Source organism: Apodemus sylvaticus, chromosome 14, assembly GCF_947179515.1.
Source record: "Apodemus sylvaticus chromosome 14, mApoSyl1.1, whole genome shotgun sequence".
NCBI lineage: Eukaryota > Metazoa > Chordata > Mammalia > Rodentia > Muridae > Apodemus > Apodemus sylvaticus.
The window spans coordinates 14,852,431-14,866,998 of NC_067485.1; the positions used below are offsets into that span (position 1 = coordinate 14,852,431).

Sequence of the window (14,568 nt, forward strand, 5' to 3'; positions counted from 1 at the left end):
AGGTTGCAGCTATTAAACCTGTCTCACAGGCAAACCGCCGTCCAGCTCTGACCAGTCTCTCCTCTCATTTCCGTCTAATCTTGCGCATCTCCTTACCTTATCAGCATCCACACACATTGCCAGGAAGAAATGAGATAACGCCAGATTTGAGGGGAAGTGTAAAGAAACAGCGACGTTCAGCCAACATTACACAGCCACTGTCTTGAAGCACACATCAACATCTCACCCGCCTCACTGATGGGACAACCCCACCCATTCACATTTAGCAGCAGGGTAGCACCCGGTCATTACAACTCTCTGGCTTCATGGCGTTTACCACGAGTTACCATGGTGTTTACCGTGAGTTAGAGGCTGGCAACACCTGTTTCAGCGAAGCCAAAGGACATCCAGTGTCAGATGTCACAGGATCCATAGTCTCATGGTCTCTCTCAACCCTCCTGGAGGACCGTGTGCTAGAACTATCCATGGCAACAGAGCAGAAGCTGTGCAGACTTAGGCATTAAATCAAAGCTCAGTAGCTGGGCCACAATGGTAATGGACGCTAAGGAGAAACACACAACACGGACGCATGAAGGGGTGGAAAATGGGGAATAGGCAGGTGAATGGGTGAATGGATGTATGAGTATGCGGACGGATAAGTAGATGACTAAGTGGATAGATAAATGGATGGATGGTTGAATGGATGAGTTGGTAGATGGACAGATGGATGCGTGGGTGGATGGTGGATGGCTGAACAGATCGATTTAAACGTAGCCTCTCAGAAGACGGAGATGTGAAATGTAAACTTAGCATGGCTTAAAATGAATTCTCTCTTTAGTCTTTGCACACAAGAAGGGAACTAAGTACAGATAATCACTCCTGACCCTCTTAAACATTTACACGTGACGTAGGTAGAGTTGAGTGTTGCTTAGATGCCCTGCCTAAGAAGAACTCCCCTAGCTTATATTTGATAATTGCTACCATTATCCAGCTGCAGTTTTCAGATGCATGGTTAGCGTGACTACCCTGTTAAGTCTTTTGATTTTTCTCTGTACACAAGAAAGTTCTGAGATCCCCAGGGCAATCTCTGGCTCATCGTGGAGTTAAAGGATACCTCAGGATAGAGAGGACAGAGATAACCCTTCCTGTGGTTATAAGAGCTCCTGCCCTCTGCCACTCAGTGCCCCAATTGGGAGCTTCATGCAGGCTTTCTGGAATCTTCCCCACAACAAGGGCAATTCGAAAGGCTTGTTATAATAAACCAGCACTTACAATTTCCTAGCAAAAATCTTCTGGGATATTTTTAAAGCAGGGCTGGTGGGGGGGTCTTAGGAAATCAGAAACAAAAAGTCAGTATATCAAAGGCCCGAAGGGATCAGTGGGGAGGAGGCCTGAGCATCCGAGCTCGTGGAGGGAGCTCCCACCCAGATAATCAGGTGCTACCCTGTGTCTAGCTGACAAAGGAAAAGGTTGGGCATCTCTCTTGGAAACTAGGATTCTTCAAGTGGGTGTGGCTTCATTTCCAAGTCGCCCCAACAGAAAACACCCTAGGAGACCGAGTATTCCGGATCCAAGTAGAACCCCTGAGACCCAAGAGATTCATAACCTTTCTCATCTGGATGCATCAGACACAGCACCCACCACCGCCTGCCTCCTGCACAGGTGGAGGTCTAAGGGGACCCGGACAGTACTGTCACCTCACTCTAGTGTCCCACAATTCTGCAGAAGGAATGGGCGGTTTTGCCTGTGATAATTACCAGAGCAGTGGTTGGCTGCTTTATGCTGTAGATGAAGATACAAGGCCCTGCTTCCAGCTTTCCCACAGTACTTGGGAACAGCAGGCCCTTGCTGGGACCACTGTCACCACTAAAGGCTCTGGAAGCTAAGCCTCCACTGAAAGACGAACCAGGGGTCTGTTTAAGGGATGAACACGAAGGCAAGGGTCAGGGTTAAAAGGGAGGGAAATGGGAACCGTAGTGGGAAGCACTGCTGGTGGGCAGCACTGGCATGCGTTTTTGATCTCTCCACTTTGTACTCGGTGGTCTGCCCCTCCCTGGCATCGTCTGTCCTGCACTGAGAACAGAGCTGTGAAGGAAGTGCTGACAACTTCGCCCTTACCTTTCCACCTACGCACAACCGCTAGTCGCCTCTAGATGGCGCCAGGTATCCAACCTTCGGTAGATAATTTTCAAGGTCGAAGTACTGTCACAGTGCATTAAAAGTGGTGATGCACAAGACCCGTTTGTGTGTGTGCGTGCATGATATTGTGTGTGTGCGTGCATGATATTGTGTGTGTGGCTGAGCAGTTATGTGTGTGCATGTGCCTGTGGAAGACAAAGGTCAACCTTGGGAGTTGTTCTTCAGGAACCATCCACCCTAGTTTTTGACACGGGGTCTCCACTGGCTAAATGGCTGGTCAGTAGGCCCCAGGGACTCTGTCTCTCTAGGCTTGGGATTACCACAGCTCTCCAGCACACTCACTGTCCTGTGGAGCTGGTGGCCTCCGCCCTGTGTCCCGCTTCCAAAGCCTTGCCTTGGCTTCCTGGGTCTTGGCTCTCTCTCCCAGCCTCCTGCAAGTGTTTTCAATGCTGGCAGTGACGCTCCCCAGAGGCCACAAGCCAGAGGGCTCCAGGACATTGGGTGCAATCAGCCGGCTACAGTTTCTAGTCTCACAGGCAGTGTGATGAGGGCAGATTCTGTCAAAGGCAGGATGTGGTTAGGCTCCCCAAAGGTGAGCATATGCCCTGTATAATTATTCTTTAATCTCACAGCAAAAATCTAAACACTGCCCCCCTCTTCCTCCTCCTCCTCCTCCTCTTCCTCTTCTTCTTCCTCATCTTCCTCCTCTTTTTTTAAAATTAATTTATTTTTTAAAGATTTTATTATATATAGATAGATAGGTAGATATATAGATATAGAGGTATAGATATAGAAATAGATATAGATAGCTATATACTGTAGCTGTCTTCAGACACACCAGAAGAGGGCATCTGATCTCATTATGGATGGTTGTGAGCCACCATGTGGTTTCTGGGATTTGAACTCAGGATCTTTGGAAGAGCAGTCGGTGTGCAGTCGGTGCTCTTAACCACTGAGCCATCTCTCCAGTCCAACCTGGCCCCTTCTGATCACACTTTCTCAAAATCCCAGCCATCAAAGTTTACACTGAATAAAACATGAAATCTGGCTTTGACAGGAAAGCCCAGGGATATGTTTTCCATTTAATGGTCTTGGGGAGGGTGTGTGTGGCTAAAAAGCCTCCTTCAGTCTCCATGGCCATGGCCATGGTCATAGGTAACCAACACAGTGGGAATGGTAGGAGTCACAACAGCAGGGATTTTAAATGGCCACAAGTGCTCTTCCGCCTTAGCTAAGTGCAATTACATTCTAAGAATATAAACACATTCCTGTTTTCTAAAGTTAAAATTCACCTGCCTTGGGGCTAGAGAGAAAGCTCAGTGGTTAAGATCAAGTATTGATTTTTGCTACTTGCAGAGAACCCAAGTTTGGTTCCCAGCACCCACACTGGGCTGCTCACAACCAGTTGTAACTCTGGCTCCAGAAAGTCCAATGTTCTTTCTTGGCCTCTGAAGGCACCTGCCTGCACACATGGAACACATGCTGACACAGAATAATAATCGATTTCTGTATTTCTGTATTTCATATAATCTATCTGAATAATAATCTATTTCAAAAATGTACTCGATGGGGGCTGGAGAGATGGCTCAGCAGTTAAGAGCACTGACTGTTCTTCCAGGTGACCTGGGTTCAATTCCCAGCACCCATATAGCAGCTTACAACTGTCTGTAACTCCAAGATCTGAGACTCTCACACAGGCACACATGCAGGCAAAACACCAATGCACATAAGATAAGAAGAAATACATTCTTTCAAAAAATGCATTTGACTTTCCGAGCATTTTTCTCCTCCTGTTGCTAAGAACCAAATCCAGGGCCTTATTATAGTTATTAGATAGATACTCTGTAACCGAGCTATGTCCTCAACCTGGTTTGAAAATTTCGAATTGATAAGTCAAAGCACACTTTTCATGAGCTCTCTAAATGCTAGAGTTAATTCAAGTGCTTGTTGATTGGGTTTTGTTGGCGTTGGCTTCAGCTTCTCTAAAATGTGCACATTGTATAGGTGTGTGTGTGTGTATGTGTATGCACATGTGTGTGCATGTATGTGAGATTGCTTATGTGGACATTCAGGGACCAGAGGCTGGCATCAGATATCTTTTTCAATGTCTTCTTCACCTTATGGTTTGAGGCAAGGTCCTGTCTATTTGACCAGACTGGCTGGCTGAGGGATCCTCCTGCCTCTCCTCCTCAGCACCGTGATGGCACCGTGTGCTACAGTGCCTGGCTTCTTACTTGGGTGCCAGGGATCTGAATTTGGGAGCTCATGCTTGGGTGGCTAGCACTTTACTGGCTGGGCTATGTCTCCCAGCTGCAGCGTTGGCTTTTGCTATGACAACTGACTCTCCCGAGCAGTCATTACTGAATCACACAGAAGACCTGGAATGAGGCGGTCCTGCTGCTGAGAAGGGGCTCTGTTGATGGGATTGCGGCCCCAGGTAGGTGAGTTACATCATGAGGATGATCTCACATGGGCCTGACTCAGTCAAGCATCCTTAGATGCAAGTTTAGACTTTCTAGGGAAAGGGGAAGGGGGGAGAGACGCTGACCCCTCCCCCACGGCAGCTTTAGCAGCACCACTGAGGTTCCATCTGGTTCTGGACCCCCCTCCCCGTGACAATCTCCCCCATGGACATTGCAATCGCTTAACTAGTCTGTGTAACTCTGTGAGTCCTTTAAATAAATCTCTGTGTAGCTATATGTAGGCACTACATTTGCCATGTATAAGTAGCAATATACGCATATACAAATATACATATCATACAGAGGTATGTGTACAAGTACATTACATATTCAGGGCATATGCAATTCAAATATTATATGCAACTATCTACATCCAGGCACAGGTATTTCCATGTATGCGTTGTGTATATGAGTGTGTCATACATGTGTATGTGTGCTCATGTATGTACAGCAACTCTGGTTGATGCGTCTCTGGTGGAACCCAAGAGATAAATGGGAGATGTCATGATGAAACACTCTTTGCTAGGACTGTGCAGAGCCGGGGGCTGTGAGTTAGCAACAGGCCCTGGGCCAAGGCAAGTGGAATGGCAAGGTGTTGTCAGAAGCTCGGGAGGAGTCAGTTGAGGAGGGGGAGGCTCAATCAAGGCTTGCTGGGCCCCACAGTGTTCTGTGAGGCTTGTTAAGTGTAGTGTCACATTCAGGGCTATGGAGTCTGTGAGTGTAACCATAACCCGCAGTGCTGGCCTGAATGGACACCTCTGAAAAGCTCCCTTCATCAGTCACACTTAAGTACCTTAGCCTGTGAGGGACCAGGCTGCCTGGCTCCTACTGGGCTTGCTGGACATGAGCTACCGCAGTCACATGGGGCCCTCAGCAAGGAGCAAGTGTCAGGCTCTGAGCAAGGCTCAGGCAGCTGCAGAAGAGTCTCCAGCATGCTCCATCTCTGGCTGAGCTCAGCACAACATGGCTGCCTTCCTATTCAAGCAGCATGTTCCCCTCTCTTCTGTGCTCTGGCCAACAGGGTTAGGACCCTCTACTGAGTGGCCAATAGAGCGAGCGAATAAGAACTGAGTTAAATTCATGGGCATTTATGCTTTTGTTTTTAATAAATACCTTAATATTCAACTCTGTGTGCACTGGCTTAATCATATGCCCACGTGCTTGGAAAAACATTGATATAAAATTGAAACAACTGTTAATAAAGTTAACTTTACCCTATATGAAAGAGCAGCCTATACATATTATATACACATATATGTATATAATACATATTATATATGTGTGTATATGTGCACATATATCTATGCATATATATACACATACAGGTCTATGTACATGCATGCACATGTGTGTGTGTCTGTGTGTGTGCTTGTATATGTAATTCACTATAAAGTCAATATAAAGGTCATGACAGGACTTATAATTTCGGAACTTGGGAGGTGGAGGTAAGTTCAAAGACAGCCTTGGCTACAGAGTAAAATCCTGTCTCCCAAACCAAAAACTAAAATCAAACAAACAAGAACCCAGGGCTGGAACATAGCTCAATGGTAAAGCACTTGAATTTGATTCCTAAACCCTGAAAAAAAATATCTGCACGAGTCAAGGTGTATACATGTGGATCCGAGGACAACTTGCAGGAGTTGGTTCTGGCTTTCCCCTTTCACTATGTGTGACAACTCAGATTGTCAGACTTGATGACAATTGCCTTTGGCCTCTGAGACATCTCCCCATTAAGGTCTCCATTTTTTACTGTCCCTCAAAATTTGGCCATGTAACAAAATGCAGAAATCCACCCGATATCTCAGGGGGGCGGAGCTCCCCTGGAGACCTCGGTTCCCTCCATTGTGAAGGACTTTATGTAGCAGAAGCCCTGATGCTGCAGCTTGTGACTCTGGACAAAGAAGGTGAGCTGAGTGTGCAAAGACTGTCAGATATGAGAACCAGCAGGTGGGGCTCACGGAAGTGACTGAGGTACTAGAGAGCAGGACAACGTGGACAGACTGTGCAGTGGCAGTGATGGAGAAGCCACATGCAGAGCGGGCATGCACTGTGCAGGGGCTGGGAGGCTGGGAGGCTCAGCAGCAGCATAGGAAGCAGAGCGCAAAGAGAGGTGTGGAGACACAGCATGGGACTGTGAGGCTCAGCAGGTGTGCTGGGGGCTGGGCAAGTGGGAGGCATGGAGGCAGAGCTGCATTGGGCACAGGATAGACAGCCAAGCATGGGCTGCAGGAGGGTCTATCCTACCACTCAGTCAGGGACAGCAAGCAAGGGACGCTTTAGCACCTTTTTGTGGCCAGGCTTTGGGAAGGAGTAGGATTTGATTCTTGAGATTATTCCACCCGGTGACCAAGTCTAGAAACCACAATGGCAGAGAGGAATAGAGCGTTTAGTTTCAGAACAAGACACATGCAGGATAGTCTTCGTCGTAACATGCTACCTGGCCTTGATTCTGCAAATGCACTGCTCGCTCCTGCTCCCTTTATCTGCCCCAGGGAGATTTCCTGCATGCAAGTCTGGATCGTTTGCGATGTTTTCAGAAGAGTCTATCATTCTGGCAGATAGGTCTAGAATAATCAATAAGTAGTTTCCACCGAAGGCTACAAAATTAAAGCTGAGACATGAAGCAGCTAAGTTGTCTGTGGAAATCTTGTGTCTCAGGCTCCACAAGAGACTCTAGTCACTGACTGTTCAGTGGTGTCACCAGTGAGCATGATATCATCATCTACAAAATCCTGGGACATATGCAGCCCTCAGGCTACAAGTTGGACACAGATCTTTCTCAAGGGCACAGAATGATAAACACCAGGTGAGGCCCCGGGGAGGGGGGAGGCGCTGTGTTTCAGAGGACCCTCAAGCTTCCTGGTGTGTTAGCCAATTCAAAAGGCTCTCTGTTTGATAAGAAGTGCTAACCCAGGAATGAACAGTTTCAATTGGCCACCCCTTCATCTCCCAGAGACAAAACATGTGTTTGGCCTTTGGTAGATTTTGTTTTTTAACAGCTAGCAAAATAGAAGTCAAGATTTATTCCCTGGTGGTGCTACTGAGCTGGGATGTGCATGCTAAAGTCCCTAAGATAATGAGAAGAGATACTAAGTACCAGCTCCAACATCCCAGATAGAGAAGAAAATTGAGATTCTTCTCTCTTTGCAGGCAAGACAATGAAAGGACTAACCCAACACAGGGACATCTGGTCTACCTTCTTATCTAGTGACATGGAGTAGAATGTGTATTCTGGCCAAGATTCTTTCCTTCTCTGGACCTTTCTATTGAAATCTCACCAAGTGCTCCTTCCCTCCCCTAATCATTAGTCAAATCAATTTAGGTCAAGTCCTTAATAATTAGGTGTCAATCGGTTTGGCCGAAGGAGTTAGATAGCCAACCTCAAGGAGATACCTGTCCACTGGCCGTGTTATACTGATATACATGTTGGCAGGCCTGTGTGAATGGCACACACAAGTTCACACAGACAGCACAAGGCTGAACTTGGACAATATATTTCCCTTTTCTACATCTGACTGGTGGCTTTTCTGATCTCCTAGTGGGTTTCTGTCTCACTTTGTATAGCTCTAGAGAATGAAGTGAAAATAAAATGGCCAAGAAACTATGAAAACAGGTCTAGCTTAGCAGTGGGTCACAGGCTAATGGTTTCCCAGATTCACTAGATTCCCAGATCTTCAGGGATGTGCTCAGAGTCCATGTCCTTTGCTGAGTAAAACCTGACCCTCCCATGTGTCCAGACACAGCCGCTTCCCCAGCAGAGACACCTATAATACTTACCACAGGATGGGAATTTGAATTTCCTGGATGACCTATAAGAAGAATATGCTCTGGTTACAGTTCAGTTACTTCTGTGTTTGTACAAACCACCTACTTCTCAGATCTATCAATATGACTGAAACATACTGGGGAGACTAAACATTCTACAGCTGTACTTTTCTCTTTTACTGGATTTTTCATACATTCAACTAAGTAAGCCTTTCTCTTTAAGACAGGGTCTGACAGTAGCCTTGAACTCAGAGATTCCCTACCCTGCCTTCTTAATGCTGGGATTGAAGACATGTGCCACCATCCTGGCAACAAATGCAACTAAAATCCACTTGTTTTTGTTTGTTTTTGTTATGGTTATCTTTCAGCTAATGATTTCAGAAATTGGACTGACACAAGTTTAATCACATAGTAAAATTGAAGCCTCACCCTGTGTGAGTTTAGAATAGGTAAATCTGACACCAGGTTGACAGTGACCAGCTCCCCCAAACCAGAGCCTCTTCTGTGCCAATCACTCACCCATCTGCGCACCAATCTTTTGACATGGCACTGTGAGGACTCTTAATAGCCCATCTGGCTTGTAAGAATAATGTTCCACTAGCTGGAAGAGAAACAAGGAAGAAAAACGGTTAAGAGGGAGAGACAGGGAGACAGCAGGGCAAGTCACGGCCCTCACAGGGTCTAAAACTATCTAAACCCCAGATAGTCTCCTCCACAGGGTACTCAGGGGATGGGCCAAGGATGTCCTTGGGTAGAGTGAACAAACTTTTTAGCCTTGAAGCAGCTCCTCACATCCATAGTCAAGAGTGGAGAGTGAATGAATGCATGTGAGCTTACTGCTTGGCAAGCACTCTCTGCTCTTATACAGACCAGAATTCAAGCCTAGGGAATGATGCCACCCGCCAAGGGCCTGGGTCTTCCCACATCAATTAATGCAATCAAAAGAATGCTCACTCTTTAATCTACACAATCCTTCATTGAGACTCTCAGGTAATTTAGATGGTGTCAAATTAACAATTGAAACTAACCATCACGCAGCCAGATAGTGATACATTAGGGGTTTGGTGTCTCCACACCATCATCTCCATCACCTAGTCCTTTATTGACTCAATCTTTTGTTTGTTTGCTGAGATAGGATTTTTCTGTGTAGCCCAGGCTGGCCTTGAATTTACTACTTTTGATCCTTCTGCCTCCACAGTTAATGTAGTTATGATATCAAATTAAGGAAGCAAAGTGTGCTCAGTGGCAAGTGTGGAGAGCTGAGTGGATAATGTTGGGGTGCTTGAGTTGCCTCGGGGTTTCCTGACAGCTAGGATGAGAATGAACCCTTTGCAGAACAGGCATGTAGCGTTCCTCCGACAGGCAGTTTGTCTGGAGCCCAGGAAGAGTAGACTTGCTTTCTAAGCTGTTTTAACTTCCTGTGGTGGCTTGGCCATGAGGGTGCTTGTCTGTAAGGGTGCTCCCCACATTGGTTATCCACTGTGATGTCATCTGAAATTCAGTGTCTACCATGGCATTTCAGAGCTCCAGGACCAGCTGGATCACAGCCCCTAGAGTCTTTGGTCAATTATAGTGTGTGTGTGTGTGTGTGTGTGTGTGTGTGTGTGTGTGTGTGTGTGAGTGTGAGCATGGTCATGTGTGCACATTTTATTCCAGTCCCTGATGGCAAAGCCTTCTGTTAAATGCATGATCTTGAGGCACCAGGAACTTAATGGCTCTGAACAGGTAGTGAAAGCCTCTGTGGCTTCATTTGACCTGATGAGGATCTGTGTGAACATTTCTCAAACAAGTCTTCTAGAAATCAGAAAGTGGGTTGATGGAGGGTATGGGACAGATAGCCTCATTCCTCCTCTTGTTCCTAAGAACTTTGGAACCAGCAGCCCAGTGGGTCTGCATTGGGCCCTCCAGGATGGAGAGAAGGACAGATAGAGAGAGAGAGAGAGAGAGAGACAGAGACAGAGACAGAGACAGAGACAGAGAGACAGAGACAGGCAGATAAAGAGAGACACAGAGAGACATAGAAAAGAGAGTCCAGAGAAAGAGAGTCCAGAAGAGAGACAGAAAGACAAAGAGACAGAGAGACAAAGAGACACAAAGAAGAGAGTCCAGAGAAAGACAAAGTCCAGAGAGAGAGAAAGAGACAGACAGACAGACAGACAGATAGACAGACAGACAGAGACATACCTGCCAAAGGGTGTCGAACTTCTTCCCTTCAGGGATGGAGAGCTTCCCGGTCTTGTCCCTGTCAATACGATAGTGCAATACCTTCCCTTCGTGCAGCAAGCACAGTGCATAGGAGCCGCTGTTGTCTCTGGCCCTGATCCTGCGAGAGAGAGCACATCATATTACCCCCACTGTGACCTTTTGACCTAGGAAGCAGTACCCTCGCCTCAGCTGGTGGCTCAACTGCTGCCCACTATCAGCACCAGCAAGAGGGCAGGTGGTGGGCAGGCAGCACCCAGACCTCGAGATCACAGGAAGGCTCAGTACCAGAGCCAGTGAGCCAGCCCAAAGGAAATGCCAAGGGTGGAGAGGGACCATGGCCAGGGCCCAGCAGGCCATGGAGCTTCGGAGATCAGTGAAAGGGCTTGGGGGGGGGTGTAGCTCAGGGCCATAGACACAGGCTTCAGGGTGTCTGTGACGCCCCTAGACTCAGGTGTAGGGCAGACGAGGAATCTAGTGAGCATTTTAACAGAACTTTCTAGAGCACACATGGAAGATGATGAACGCTTCTACTCCCATGGTCTTCTGCGCTTTCTTACTCTCTCCTCAGTGCCAAGGCCGGGTTTAAAACCCTGTTTGACATTAGCAGGTGGCATCCCTGTCCTGAAATGGGAATGGTAGCCACGTGACATAAGCCAACAGAGACAGCCCGAGGTCTGAGGTGTCAGTAGGTGACTGAGACTTCACTGTTGCACTGACATACGTGTAGGACTCGAGGCCCCCATGCCAAGCGACAACACACAGGTGCATCCTTGAACCTCGAAACACAGGCACAAGGCAGTCCTGACATCAGAGGAGGAATCGGTACTTGGAAAGGCCCCAGAGAGGGTGAGACCGGAGCTGGCGTGGCAACAGGAGATGTGATGCTTCCAGTTCAGAGGCTCATTTCTCTGAGGCCATGCTATACTCCTTTCCAGCAGTTCATGCCTTCTAACCACGAGGTCTGGGGCAAGGTGAGTCTGTAGGACATCTTGTGGTCTGGGAGTCCCTGAGGCCTCTGTGGCCTCTGCATTTGCTCAAGAAAGGAAGATACATTTTCAGAGCATTCAGCATAAATACACTGGACTTGGGAAGAGCTCAATCAAGTCCCAGCAGCCTGGAGAAGGGTGTCTGCAAACTGGGGTGATTTTTACAGCTCTCTCCAGGTATGCGATGTCAAGGCCACAGCCACAGTTCAGGCTGGGCTGGGCCTTGGGACCGGAAGTGACCTCACTTCCCTTCCTCCTGCCAGTACCCATCTCCTCAAAGTCAGGGAGGTTACAACTTTACAAACCATTTCCTTTTGAAGTGGCGCTTCCTGGCAGAGTGGCCAGGACTCCGTCCAGGCCCCTGCTTGAAGCTCAGGGCAGATGGTGAAGGGTGGAAGAGAAGACTCTTTCGGGCCATTGCAGATGTGTGTTCTGAAACTTCGCCTCTGTGGAAATATCCCCTCCTTCCTACGGTGGCATCACCAGCACCCTGAGGTGCCAACTCCTTTTAAATGACCATGTGACTGATTAAAGCCTTGTTGGTTACTGGGTAACACCCGGTCACATAATAAAACACCATTTATGAACAGAGGGTTGAACCTGTTTTCTGGGGAAGCCATTCACAAGGTGTGCTGGCTGGATCTTATAGTCACAAGCAGCTTGCAGAAAGGACAATGTGTGTACACACATATAAGGGGCTGGGGACATGGTTCAGTGACTAGGAACACTTGCTGTAAATCAGGTTGGGCATGTCATGTCCACATTTGTCTGTAAGCCCAGTGACGGGGGCTGGAGAGAGACAGATGCTGGGAGCTCCCAGGCTGACCAGCCCAGCTGAAGCAGTGAGCTTGTGTTCAGTGAGAGAGGGAAAGAGAGAAGAGGAGGCAAGAAAGGGGAAGAGGGAGGGTAAGGGAGGGATAAAGGGGAGGGTAAGGGAAAGATAAGGGGGAGGGGATGAGGGAGGGGGAGGGATATGGGGAGGAGAAAGAAGGGAAGGGGAGGATAAGAGGAGGGTAAGGAGGAAGGTAAGAGGGAGCGCAAGGGGGAGGGCAAGGGGGATGGGAAGGGGAGGGGAAGGAGGAGGAGGAAATGCACACATCATCTCACCAATAGAAAGTGTAGGTAGGAGGGTTGGTAGTTCAAGGTTATCCTCCACTACAGTGAGCTGGAGGCTAGTCTGGGAGCTGCGTACATGTCTCACATATAAAACAAACCCAACCAAGAAGCACACAGATGCCAATATATAAAGAATTTGTACCCATACCTATAGAAGTTGGTTTGGGTAGAAAGATGACCAGAAGACACACCTGAATGTCATTCTCCTAACGGAGAGTACTCTGTTCCTGAGATCCCAAAGTCATGGAATAAAAGATGGGGTCTGAACTCCCATTGCTAAATCTATTATGTTGAGCTTGAACTAACTAATCCATCTGGTCTCCGTCCCTGGCTGGTTTTCTCTAGCTGGAGGAAGCTCCAGGCTCTGTGGAGCTCACCTCTGTCACGCTCACGTGGGAGGGGCCATGCAGGCCAGAAATTTAGGGCCAGTCTAGGGCAACATAGCATTGTTTCTCTGTTAAGCAAACGAACCCAATATTTCAGACCAGAGGGTGCTTAGTGGTGAGTCAGACAGGCAGGCAGATGGGGTAACTGACCCTGTGAGAGATCTGGGGGAATCCAAGTTAAGCTCACAGTGGAAATGCCACAACTAGGGATGCCGGCAGAAGTCTAAACAGTGCTGAATCCTGAGTGTTGCTGACATGAAGCAACTCCCTCCTGTGTCACTGTTGGGAACATACATAGTCCTGCCACTTTGGAGAGCCACCCGAGAAGGGCTCCTGACACTACTCACACCACTGGATCAGCCGTTGCATTTCCAGATGTTTGAGGCGGGCACTCAGCAGAATAAAAGCTGAGATGAGCAAACTGAGCCCTAGTCCTATAATTAGAATATTCATTTCTTTTAAAACCTGGTTCTGTTATGTGACTATGTTTTTGTTGGAATTCCAGGTGTGGGATTTGTGCTGCTTCAGATCACCCACAGACGCTAACTAGGATTGTCTCCTGCTTTAGGAGGGGTGTGATTTTTGCCAGCTGCAGACAGTTTTTGGACAAGTTTTTCTGCTAAGGCTCCCACTTCTTGGAAGCTCCCCAAGGGGACTGTGGGTAGTGACTCTCTGTAATGGAGGCCATGCTCCCCTCAGACAACAGGTAGCCAACGGCTGTGGTTACAGCCTGGCTCCACAGCCTGAGCCGTGCCCGTGGTAGCAGGGAGGAAATGAAGACAGAGACGGGAAACCCACAGGCTCAGCACCTAGAAATGACAGCAACCAGAAGGGCTTGCTATACCAAACAGTGCAGAAATTCAGAGTTATCTGCAGGCTACAAGCAGATCTGACTGGGATCTAGTGAGGAAGCTGCTGCCTGGCTTCCATCTTGGCTGCCTACTGATTTTAATTGACCATGGCAGGTGCCACGGGTGTCACACCATGTCACATACATTCCACGGCCAAGACTATAGAGAAAGCCTCAAGGTTAAGCTGTCTGATTTTGTTGGGTTTTATTGGCCTTAGACTGTTCATAGAGTCCCTTGACCAATGTTTAACTCTATGTGTGTAAGTGGACATGCATGTGTGGGCGTGTGTATGCGTGTGCATATGTAGTTATGTACAAGGGTGTGCGTGATGAAGTCAGAGGTCTTCCTTTATTATTCCCCCCTTACATTTTGAGACCCGGTCTCTGACTGAACTGGGTCACCGTGCTCCTGAGAGTTGCCTCTTTCTTCCTCAGTCCTAGGATAACAAGCACATGTGTGGGTTCTAGGGACTGAACTCAGGTCCCCAAGCTTGCAAGAGAATCACTTCACCGGCTTTGCTGTCTCTCTGGCTCATGGTTTGACTCTTTGCAGACAATGTTTTCCTTGAAATAAGTAAGTGAATGTATCTGCAGTTTGCTCTCACGAAGTGCTAGTCTTGTGGGGGCACACCATGGGACCCATGCTGGATGTTGTGCCAACTAGCCTTACTAGAGTCCTT

At 47.9% G+C, this 14,568-nt stretch overlaps 1 protein-coding gene across 8 annotated transcripts in view; it reads right to left on the bottom strand.

The window, feature by feature from the left end:
• The window catches only part of Syk (spleen associated tyrosine kinase), a 70,475-nt gene that overhangs the window by 18,840 nt on the left and 37,067 nt on the right, over positions 1-14,568 (bottom strand). For 7 of the 8 annotated variants that reach the window (XM_052156779.1, XM_052156774.1, XM_052156776.1 and 4 more), the window contains 4 exons: positions 10,530-10,668; positions 8,865-8,946; positions 8,358-8,389; positions 6,864-6,932 (listed from right to left, as the gene is read on the bottom strand). In XM_052156779.1, the coding sequence (XP_052012739.1) occupies positions 6,864-6,932; positions 8,358-8,389; positions 8,865-8,946; positions 10,530-10,668 (322 nt within the window). The remainder of the gene's footprint in view (positions 1-6,863; positions 6,933-8,357; positions 8,390-8,864; positions 8,947-10,529; positions 10,669-14,568) is intronic. The other variant, XM_052156780.1, reaches the window with a different exon arrangement.